The sequence below is a fragment of the Acomys minous genome (genome assembly GCF_964271855.1).
Source record: "Acomys minous genome assembly, chromosome: 9".
Classification (NCBI taxonomy): domain Eukaryota; kingdom Metazoa; phylum Chordata; class Mammalia; order Rodentia; family Muridae; genus Acomys; species Acomys minous.
Window position 1 is genome coordinate 115,428,510 of NC_140490.1, and position 12,096 is coordinate 115,440,605.

The window sequence follows — 12,096 nt, forward strand, 5'->3', positions numbered from 1 at the left end:
TACAAATTGCAGAGGAATGTTAATTCAGAACATGGCTGTTCTGGCAAGAGATCACATCCAAAGACCTTCTAGGTCTGTGTGGCCCAGCTGCAATACAAACACACTTTTAATCCAGGAGACAGAGGCAAACTGATCTGAGTTCAAGGCCAGCCTGGTATAGAACAAATTTCAGGTAAAGAAAAGCTTAGGTCCAGGCATGGTGGTACATGCCTTTAATCCCAAAGGAAGGTAGAGTTAGTTTGTAAAAGGAAGCACCCATGTTTGAAAGTGATGTTTATTGAGTGGCAGAAAAGATGACAAACCAGAATATATGACAGAATAGGATACACCCAACACTCAGAAGAAAGAGGAAAAGGAAGCTACCTAAGAGCCAGTTTTACAGAGAGAGGAGGCTGTTTTACCAGAACAGTAATAAGAGATGGGTTGCAGAGAGAGAACTCAAGGAAAGACAGAAGGAGCCAGAAAATGAGAAGAAGGCAGAAAATGAGAAGAAGCCAGATTAAGCAAATTGCTGAGTTAGTTTGAGGCCAAGGAGAGCAATTCTGGACTAAGAGAGAAGCCAGATTGAATAAGTCATCTGGGAGAAGAGTTTGAGCCAGAACAGCTGAGTTGAACCAGGCAGCCCAGAGCTCAGAAAGACCAAGAAAGGGTGAGCTTATTAAGCAGTAATTCTCAGAGGCTGAAAACATTCTAGGCCTAGGTTAGATTGTATGGAGGCTAGAAGCTTCCAGGACTAGGCCTAGGTTAGCAGAAGGAGGCAGTGAGCCTCCCAGACAACAACTGAGCCAGGAGAATAAAAGTTATTTTTACAACCAACCAATAATTTCTACCAAATGATCTTTTATTTGTGTTGGAAGAATTAAACTAGTCTTGGTTTATAGAAGATAAATGAATTTTCCTTATATTATCCATATGTTTTTATTTAAAAATTTATTTTAATACTAACATTAAATTTTAATTAAGTTGGTGAAAGATTCAAGCTGGCAAACTATCTAAGGTTAAGTAACAGAATTGAAAAATTGTAAATATTTTTCTGTTTTAAAGAAACTTGGTGAAGATGAAGAGGAACTATCTGAATTACAGCTTCGTCTTTTGGCGCTTCAGTCAGCTAGTAAGAAATGGCAACAGAAAGAACAGCAGGTGATGAAAGAAAGCAAAGAAAAACTGACCAAGACCAAAACTGTACAGCAGAAGGCCAAAACCAGCACAAAAGCACATTCGGCCAAAAAAGTTAGCACTACAGGTGATTATTTCTCTTCATTTATTTCTGTTGATATTATAGTATCTAGTTTTTAATTCAGTTTTTTAAAAAGAAAATTATTTTTCTCACAAAAAAAAAAAAAAACAAGCAAAAAACCAAACCAAAATTAGAAGTCAAAACAAACCTAAAAATAAAGAAAACTAATAAGACAAAAAATATCAAAAAAGAAAAGAAGAAACCCCCTAAACCAAAAAGCTTGCACAGAACAGCATGGAGTCTGTCTTTTTGTGCCGGTTCCGGAGCCCTTAGGGCTGGCACGTGTGATGAGAACATGAGGCCGGGCAGGCGGGTGGGGAGGACTGGAGACGGCAGAGGGTGTTATGGAACTGTATTAACTTTGTAACGAAAGCATTTATGTGTATGGGTGTTCTGTCAGTCACCTCGTGTCTGATTCCTGTGGCGGCCAGAAGAGGGCGTGAGATCCGCTGGGGTTGGAGTTACAGACAGCTGTGAGCTGGGAATTGAACCTGGGTCTTCCTGCTCTTAACCACTGAGCCATCGCTCCAGCCCTATAATTCATGGAGTTTTGAATTTGGGAAATCACGAAGTCCTAAATTGGGCAATAATCTTGTTATAAATAGAATTTAGGGAGGGGCAAGTGTATATATTAGTTGAGGATCTAAAGTGCTGTTTAAATCTCTGAGCACTTTTAGCTAAGATAAGTGACATTGTGTGTTGTCATGCGAAGCTAAGCAAGCACTGCGGAAGCAGCAGACAAAGGCGTGGAAGAAGATCCAGCAACAGAAGGAGCAGGAGAGACAGAAAGAGGAGGAGCAGCGCAAGCAAGCTGAAGAAGAAGAGAGGAGGAAAAGAGAGGAGGAGATCAGGAAAATCCGAGACCTTTCAAACCAGGAGGAGCAGTACAATCGCTTCATGAAGCTGGTTGGTGGGAAGAGGAGATCGAGAAGTAAAGTAAGGACTGTAGAGCTGTCACGGCAAAGTGCACAGGCTTTAACACGTACACTCAGTCCTTTTCTGAGGGTCAGCACAGTGCACTAGTCAGCTCTCCCCCCGCGGAGGTCATGGAGATCGAGCTCTCCTCATGTGCGAGGCAGTTAGTGCCTTTCCCCACTGAGCCACAATGTTGGTATTTAAGTGTTTTATTAATATTCTTTCAAAGATCCAATCAGCTAAGGGAAACTGGAAATACTTACATTTCTTAGAGCTCATACAAATAATCCTTTTTTTCTCTGTATGTGAGAGAGGCTGTGTTGTGTGCATGTGGCCTGCTCACTCTTTCAGGCACATGTGGTGGGTACAGGTTGCCATCACTTGTCCACTTCATGCTCTCCTTCCCCCAAGACAAGGCTTCTCTTGTAGCCCTGGCTGTCCTGGAACTCATCTGTAGACCAGGCTGGCCTCAACCATAGATCTGCCTGCCTCTGCTGAGTTACAGGCATGACCACCATGCCCAGCCACATTATGTTTTGTTGTTGTTGTTTTTGTTTTTGAGTTTTCAAGACAGGATTTCTCTTTGTAGCCTTAGCTGTCTTGGACTTGCTTTATAGACCAGGCTGGCCAATGATCTGCCTGCCTCTGCCTCCTGAGTGCTGGGATTAAAGGCGTGTACCACCATGCCCGGCCCACATTGTTTTTGAGACAGAGTCTTCACTGAACCTGGAGCTTACTGTGTGACCTGGAGTTTACTGGCTGTTGATGTGCCTGTCCACGTTCGCTAGTGCTGGGTTACAGGTGCACACCGCCATGCCTGGCTTTTTACCTGGGCCCTGTGGATAAAAACTCAGACCTTCATGTTTGCATAGGAAACAGTTTAACTCCTGAGCCCCTTCCCGAATTAGGAACAAGTCCTCATTGTTGTAGATTAGAAGAAATGGAAAGTTTGAAACTTTGATTCATAAAGGCCATATTTCAGCTGGGCCTGGCACTGAACTTCTGTCATCTAAGCTGCTTGGGGGGCTAAGGCAGGAAGATAAAAAACCCCAGGCTTTCTTGAGTATATAAACAAGCCCCCAACCCCATTCTTATTTTAGCATTTGACCATCTTCTATTTAGAAAAAAAGGACTATTGAATTACAGTAAGGTCCTTTTATAAAAATGGCTATTTCTTGTGGGGGCAGCTTGGATTAGTATTTTATTGTTTACTATATAGAGTGAAAAATGAGAAAAATTGGTATGTACTAATTTTATAGTAATGCCCCTGGCTGTTTTGTATTTAGTCCTTACCATGTGGTGAGTGTTATTTTATGTTGTTGACAATGGCTGAGTGAGCCATTACCTTTGTGGGTGCTTTCAAGAGAAATAAACTGGGAGAGTTAGTATTTGACCTAGTATTATTACCAGTGATGATAGCATGAATATACTAAGTAAATGTAGAACTTTAAAAAGTGAGAGTTCTTTAAGGAATTAAGGCGATGCTTCCTTTAGGCAAAGATTATAATTAAGACTTTTTAAAATAAATAGTTGTTTAGAGATAAATATTGTGTTATTTGTATGTTATCTCTGCATAGGTTTTCTCCTAGTTTTGCCATAAACTGAAAGTAAAACATAAAAAATAAAAATCATAGCACAGTCATACCATCAATCTGTAATTTTCAGATACTATTGATTGTTTATATTTAGAATAGTCTTGACTTTTCTTTTTGAGTATCTACTTACACGCACGCCTGCGTAGTCCTTGCATATGTGATGCATGTGGAGATAGAAGAGGACGTTGTGAGCTACCAGATGGGGTGCTGAGAATTGCCCAGTGCTCATAACCACTGAGCTATTTCTCCGCTCCTAGGTACATAAAAATTTGGCAATGCTGAAATGACCATTTTCCTTCTAGGTTTGTGCCTAAACCATAACTGTCAGAAGAATTTTGTATCTGGCTTTGATTTTTAAAGGAGTCCCAATTATTTAGTGGCTTAGATGATGGGGGGTTCATCTGTATAGATAATACATGGCTGCCATAGATACTTTCTATATTTGATGCATGGGCAGGTCTCTTAGAATCATGATTTTGGCTATTTGTCCATAAAAGTTAATTATCAACTCTTTCGTGATAAGTAGCCCAAGAATAGCCTAAGAAACTGTTTGTTGTATAATTAGTCTTCAGATCCTGACCTGAGGCGATCCTTAGACAAGCAGTCTGACAGTGGAGGAGGCATTTATCAATATGATAACTATGAAGAAGTTGCTATGGACACAGATAGTGAAACCAGTTCTCCAGGTAGGAGCCAAAACTTTGAAACATTTTTATAATCACAATTAAACTACTCAAAATCTTGAAAGAAATGTGTGTTAATGAAGGTAAGATTTACTGATATGATACTTTAAAAACTTAGATGGATATATAGTTTTAACCTTTATTTTCAAGTGTGCTTTTCTAGAGAAGCTTTCGATTAAAAAGCTGCGTTTCAACTCTGTTGAGTATTTGATTGAAAAGTGAGGATTGGAATGAGGTTATTAGTGCCATAAAGCCGCGAGCCACCACGCCGAGCTCAGGCAGGTTTTTTTGATACTCAGATGTGATCCACCATGAGAGACCTATTCTCCTAGTAATTTTAAACTTGTGCGCCTGAGGCGGAAAACCACTACTGCTGGCGGTCGAGAAGCCGGAGCACTTAGGAGGCGAGGTGGCCCACATTCCTCCTCCTCTGTGAGACCAGACGCAGACTAGAGCTCCAGCTCCACCATGGAGACTAGAGAGAAAACAGAAGCGCGTGAGCCGTGAGGAGGTCACCACCAGGGTTTATTTTCAGGATGCTGTTTTAGCCGACAGCAGATAATCTTACATTATGTTCTTGACAAAGGACAGGTTGGTCTTTGATTGTATTTTCAGGAACTTGGAGATGATTCACTGCAATTTAAAAATATTAACAACATTACTAACTCCCCATAATCTGTAAAATAACTTGATACATGCTTTTAAATAGTTTTATAGAGAAAACATACTTTGAGCTTTGTCAGATTTTAACTTCTTTTAGTCTTAGGGATTTATTGTGTCTCCATTCTTCCTCTCTTTCTTCTTAAGTTTCCAAGATAGAGTCTGCTGTATTGCCCAGGCTTTTCTTAAACCTCTTGGGCAGCCCAGGCTGTCCTGGAAACTGATTCTCTCTTCTCTGTTTCCCAAGTACTGAGACTGCAGGCATGTGCACCACATCTGGCTGATACTTATATTTTAAGAAAGAACAGTGTGATTAAGATTAACATATACGGAGACTTAGGCTTTGAATCAGCAGTATGAAAGGTAGATGTTTTCTCTGTATTGACTTGTGAGATGACTGGGGGAAAAACATGGTGTAAACTATGGGGGAAAATTCTATTGGTTACATATAGTACATAGTCCTCACTCTTAGTTCCATTTCAACTTAAGATCATGTCCTTATTTTCTGTAGCTCCATATTAAACAAAGAGTGAAATCATTTTACTCCCCTGACCCCAGGCACTTTTGGCAGGATTTAAAAGAAATTATTTTATCATGTTATGAAAATTATGTTTAAAAAATATGTGCTCTATTCTTTGTCAGCACTATTGGGTTTTCCCCCTGAAGTGGTGTGTGTGTGGGGGTGTCCCTTTGGTTTTGTTTGAGACTGTAGCCTAGCTGGCCTCAGACTGGGCAGCCTCTTGTTTCACCTGCTGAGCCCTGGGATTATAGGCATATGGTTCTATGCCTAACAAAAAGTGCCAGCTTAAAGGGAGCATTAGCTTTATGATGTGACAACAACTTTATATGGTTAGAGAGGATGCATAGGGGTTTAAGATTTCTTACAAGCTTAGGAGATCTAATTTGACTTTGCCTAGGTATATGTCTTCTCAGGCATACCTGTACACTTAATATGTCCTTGTGGAAGCATTTTATTAAGCTTCTGTTGAATGTTTTTTTTTTCTTCTAAACAGCACCTTCCCCAGTACAACCACCATTTTTCTCTGAATGTTCGTTGGGGTATTTTTCTTCAGCACCATCTGTTTCTTTGCCTCCACCAGCTCAGGTTTCAGTAAGTAAAAACTGAGTGTGATTTTAAAGAAAATTACTGTGTATCTTTGTAATTTGTTTTGGAAAACTAGCATGAATTGCTTGGTTTGAAGACTACTAAAAAAAAACCACAATCACTGGAGACATGGCTCAGAGGTTAAGAGCGCTGACTGCTCTTCCAGAGGTCCTGAGTACAATTCCCAGCATCCACATGGTGGCTCACAACCATCTAATCTATAATGTGATCTGGCGCCCTTTTCTGGCCTACAGCCATATATGCAGGCAGAACACTATATATGTAATAAATAAATCTTAAAAAAGAAAACAAAAACAAAAACAAACAAACAAAAAAACCCACACTCGCTAGAATTAATAGCTAAGTTTACCCCTAAGTGTGGTGCTACACGCCTTTAGTCCCAGTGCTTGCGAGGAGCAGGCAGGCAGATCTCTGAGTTGGAGGCCAGCCCGGTCTATAGCATTCCAGGCCAGTCAGGTCTGCTTAGTAAAACCCTGCCTACAAATACATATACACTTTAAGTACATGATTTTAGTTTTAGTGTTTTTTTTTTTAAGGTTTATTATGTATATATTGCTTTGCCTGCATGTATTCCTGCACATTACAGATGGTTGTGAGCCACCATGTGCTTGCAGGGAGGGAATTGAACTCAGGACCTTTGGAAGAACAGTCAGTGCTCTTAACCTCTGAGCCATCTCTCCAGCCTCTAGTATGTTTTTTTAAACTTGATTTTACCTGAAAGGAATAACTTTGTCTAATTTGATTCTTATACCTACTGGAATTTTAATGTAGATATGGTCAGGAACAGAGGTGTTTACATTTGTATAATTACTGAAATTTATAAATGTTTCAAATGTTGCAAAAGCAACATTTTCATGTTTGAATATTAAATTCTAAGTTAAATTTGAGTTATAAAAAGTAACAAAATTATCTTTTATGATTCAATACTGCTTCAGAGATGTTTGAAGTTAATAAATTTTGCATTTAAATGATTTCTTCTTTTAAAAAAACAGTCTGTGCCGTCTTTGAGCCAGCCTTTTGGGGAAGGCTTGTGTGTTTCTCTTGAACCTCTACCTCCGCCTCCACCGTTGCCACCTCTTCCACCTGAAGATCCAGAGCAGCCTCCAAAACCGCCTTTTGCAGATGAAGAAGAGGAAGAAGAAATGCTCCTTCGAGAAGAATTACTTAAATCTCTAGCAAATAAAAGAGCTTTTAAGACGGAGGTAATTTAATGCCTGGCCCTCTAGGTGGTGCTCTTGCGCCTAGCATTAGGACGGTTCACTTTTGTCTGCCTGTTTGAGGGCGTAGCAGATTTCTTCAGTGAAGTTAGGATAAATCTAATGCTATTTTGCTCAATTTCTAAAGATGACAATCATGTCTTTTTATTTGAAAATGTTTATATTTTTCTTTTTAGGAAACATCCAGTAATAGTGACCCACCTTCACCTCCAGTTCTGAACAGTTCTCAGCTTCTGTCAAGAAGCAATCTGTCAATAGTCAGTATTAATACAGTGTCTCAGCCTAGGATACAGAATCCAAAGTTTCACAGAGGACCTCGTCTTCCACGAACTGTGATCTCGGTAAAAACAAGCATAAGACTCAGTACCTTTATTCAAACTGCTTATTAGAATTAATATTTTCCTCTCTATCTAGTTCATTTATATACAAAAAGAAAATATTTTACGAATACAAGTGAAAAACTCTAAAGAAACTTGAAGCAAGAGCAGCATCTTCACTTGAAAGCTGGTTATTTGGTGATTTCAGGATGTACTCTGCTCAGAGTGTGGTAGATAGTTTTTCTTCTGCTGTTTTTAAAGATCTTGAATTGGCCCACTTTCAGTCTTTTCTGGTGTCAGCTTTAACAAATGAATATCTAAAGATTTTACTCTTTACTTTAAAAAATTTTTTTTAAATAGGACTGGAAATTGAACAACAGGCAAGCATATTACCCAGAACTATACCCATAGCTTTTTTTTTTTTAATTGGAAACAGAATTTCAGTGAATTGCACAGGGAGGCCTTGAACTTGATAGCCCTGCCTTAGCGTCCAGACTAGTAGAAATGCAGGCCTGTGCCACCAGGCCAAACTCACTCATTTTTAAAAAGTAATTTGTTCATGTTTTCAACCAGAGATCATACTACAATGGAAGGGTATATTTATGATGTTTATTAAGGACATTGATCTGAGCCTGGTGGTGTATGTAATCTAGGCATACAGGTATTGAAAAGCTTGGGTTTGAGGTCCACCCGGGCTTCATAGTATGACTCTGGTTCAAAAAACCAAGAGTAGGGGTGTGGCGTGGTGGTGGAATGATTGGTTTCCCTCGCATGTGCCAAGTTCTGAGTTCAGTCCCCAGCACTAGAAAATAAAGGTTGAAATGACAGTTTAAAATTTTTTACTTCCTAATGGCTTTAAAGGAAAATGAATAAAGCAAAGTCAAGTTGAAGTCTTGCTTCTGCTAGGTAGACTAACTTTGGTGAATCACCCTGTACTTGTAGTTACAAAGTCTACAAAGTTTGTAAGTGATTTCTTTCTTGCTAAGCGTTACTTTAGATCTAATGTATTTCCTTATAGAAAGAGAAAAATAATTGCCGAAGGTGATCATAGTAAAGTCTGGAAAGCTAAAACTGTCGACTGCTTTTTGTGCTTGGGTTGTAACCCATATTGAGAATATACCATAATCATAGAATGTAACCAGAAGATGCCACCATATACTATGTGGGGCCTGTTATTTTTGTGTGTCCGAAGCTATACACTCAGTAGTCAAAGCTGCTCTTCCTGTAAGGCACCAGAGTTTGATTTGCAGGACCCATGTTATGTGGCTCAAAACACTTGTAACTCCAACTCCTGGAAATTGAATGTACTATTCTGGCTTCTTAGGCCACCTGCACACACATGCAGCACACACACAGACACATAGACACTCACACACTTTTTTTAAAAATGAAAAAAAATTCTTTTACTACCATAAGTAACAAATACGTTATTTTTGTAGCTTCCAAAGCACAAATCAGTGGTTGTAACTCTGAATGACTCGGATGATAGTGAGTCTGATGGAGAAGCTGCCAAGTCGACCAACAGTGTGTTTGGTGGGTTGGAGTCCATGATCAAAGAGGCAAGACGAACTGCTGAGGTATGCGCTGTAATTGATGGTGAACGATATTGATGGATTAGTATCATGAAGTTAATTTTGTTCCTGAAAAAAAATTAGACTTTAGAGTTCAAGCATTTTTAGTATAATGATTTGTGGAAAAAGTATTAGTACTTTTAGGACTTACCTGTAATGAAGCATCTGTTGAGTAGATAGATGTTACTGTTTTGAAATTGCTGTGAGTTCAAGGCCAGCCTGGGCTACACAGCCCAGGACAGCCAAGGCTACAGAGAGAAACACTGTTTCAAACAAACAAACAAAACCAAAAAGGGTGGGGGGAGAAAAAGAAAATTCACTTTGTTTCTAATTAATTACTCTCTTTTCAAAATAGTTAAGTGGGTTCATTTCTCTGTACAAAGGAAAGGGTACAGTTGTTCAGCCTTGCATTATATTAACTGAAATACCAGTTTTCAACTAATACAATCTATAGTATTTAAGGCCTTTCAGGATGCTTTTCTGTCCTAGTAGTTGGTCAGATGTGATTCAGTTCAGTATTTTTAGAGAATAGGTTTTGACTAGGTGGATTATGTAATTGGGTAGTTGACAACTAGCCTGTTTATTTTTCAAAAGAAGAATGAGGATATTATTTCTAAATATCTTAGTATATACTGGGGTATAACATAAAATATAAATATCAGGGTAGAATATTTGAAAGATGTTGATCTGGTTGACTTCAAATATTTTTTTAGCAAGCTTCAAAACCTAAAGTACCTCCAAAATCTGAAAAAGAAAATGACCCTCTGCGAACCCCTGAAGCTTTGCCTGAAGAGAAGAAGATTGAATATAGGTTGTTAAAGGAAGAGATTGCCAAGTAAGTGAGGCTTTAGTAAGTTAGTTCACTTTAGGGTAGTGTTTGAAGAACTTCTTATCTGTGCAGACTGTGCTCTGGAATGTGAGTGAGGAGCATTTTATTCTAGTGACTAGAGTCAGTGTGATTTGCACATGAGGAGGTCAGTTATCATCTGTCAACTTAGAAACAATGAGGCACAGTCAGCTGAGGAGACACCCGGAACTGCACTGCTAGCTCAGAGTGCCAGGTGCCAATGTGAGCCTACATACTGGTTATATAGTCAGTGCCACTAACATGTATTTTATAAAACTGTATTTTAAAAGAAGAATGGTTTTGGTTTACTCTTTGGCCTAATTCATCTCTCTCAAATTTAGTCGTGAGAAACAACGTTTGATTAAATCCGATCAGCTGAAGACAAGTTCGTCATCCCCCGCGAGCTCAGATGTGGAGATGGATGGGATTGGGAGAATAGCAATGGTTACTAAGCAAGTTGCAGATGCAGAAGCAAAGCTTAAAAAACACAAGTGAGTCTCATTCAGTGTCTGATTAAACACGTCATGTATATAAGTGCCTAGACCGTAGAATCTTTATGTTTATATACCACTAGTAACTGTAATAGGATTAGAATTTTTCTCCCACAACTCCCCACATCCCCCATCCCCAGTGACAGACAAGTTACATCCCCTCCCCCCTAGGGTCTTAAGATCTCCATATAGGCACAAGTTATGTGTCTGAACAGGAGCATGGACGTGGGAGCCGAGCAATTCCTGGACCACGGAATTTTACACATGGTAAAACTATAGAAGCTATTCATTTCACACATTTATGTAAAGTAATTTAATGTTTTAATTAGAGATTCCAAGCCCTTGAGGGGAAGGTTGTCAGACTGAATCATAGCATACTCATTGCTAAAATAATTTGTTAATTTCCTCATTGTTGAACATTAAAAACTTTTAGAATATAGTTTTGAGAATATGTTCACTGGAAACATTTTTATCCTTTAGAGAAAATACATTTGAGCCGGGTGTAGTGGTGCATGACTTTAATCCCAGCACTCAGGAGGCAGAGGCAGGTGGATCGCTGTGAGTTCGAGGCCAGCCTGGTCTACAAAGTGACTCCAGGACAACCAAGTCTACACAGAGAAACCCTGTCTCAAAAAAACCTGAGAGAGAGAGAGAGAGAGAGAGAGAGAGAGAGAGAGAGAGAGAGAATGAATATACATTCATATAATTTATATGAGTGTGTGTATTTTTGAGTTGTGTGTAGCCCTAAATGGCCTGGAACTTCGTGTGTACATAAGACTGGCCTCAAATTTGTGGCAGTCTTTATGCCTTTGTCTCCTGACTGCAGAGACATGTGTTAATTCTACCCTGTGTACTTAATAATATAAGGATGAGTGAACTTGATCATTGGTCATAGTTATTAATAGTTTAATGAATAATGTTCATGTTGTGTGCACTCCTAATTAATGCTTCTAATTGTTTACTTATCTATTTTTAAAGATTTATATTATATATTTATTATGTATACAGTGTTTCCTGTGTGTAATGCCTGCACGCCAGCAGAGGGCACCAGATCTCATTGTAGATGGTTGTGAGCCACCATGTGGTTGCTGGGAATTGAACTCAGGACCTTTGGAAGATCAGCCAAGTGCTCTTAACCTCTGAGCCATCTCTCCACCCCCCCCCCCCATGACTTTTTAAAGAGAGCCTTTAAATATTCATCTGTAGGTCCTTAAGGAAAAGGAGCAGGTGCTCATAGCTTCATTTCTAACATTTCAGACCCTTGCTATTCTTTTTGTGATTCATGAACATGAGTGTAATTGTGATTTTCAAAATAAAGGGAACAGGAGCACTTCAGGGTGGTGTGAAGTCTTTTTGTTTGTTTGTTTTAAAGAGCCAGAGTTTTTCTGTGTAGCCTTGACTGTCCTGGAGTAGCTTTGTAGAACAGGCTGGCCTCCA

At 39.3% G+C, this 12,096-nt stretch overlaps 1 protein-coding gene across 1 annotated transcript in view; it reads left to right on the plus strand.

The window, feature by feature from the left end:
• Positions 1-12,096, plus strand: part of ZFC3H1 (zinc finger C3H1-type containing) — a 55,784-nt gene that overhangs the window by 19,636 nt on the left and 24,052 nt on the right. The window contains exons 4-12 of the mRNA XM_084795147.1: positions 1,045-1,243; positions 1,950-2,173; positions 4,313-4,433; positions 6,104-6,201; positions 7,209-7,418; positions 7,610-7,774; positions 9,190-9,327; positions 10,035-10,156; positions 10,510-10,659. Of these exons, the coding sequence (XP_084651273.1) occupies positions 1,045-1,243; positions 1,950-2,173; positions 4,313-4,433; positions 6,104-6,201; positions 7,209-7,418; positions 7,610-7,774; positions 9,190-9,327; positions 10,035-10,156; positions 10,510-10,659 (1,427 nt within the window). The remainder of the gene's footprint in view (positions 1-1,044; positions 1,244-1,949; positions 2,174-4,312; positions 4,434-6,103; positions 6,202-7,208; positions 7,419-7,609; positions 7,775-9,189; positions 9,328-10,034; positions 10,157-10,509; positions 10,660-12,096) is intronic.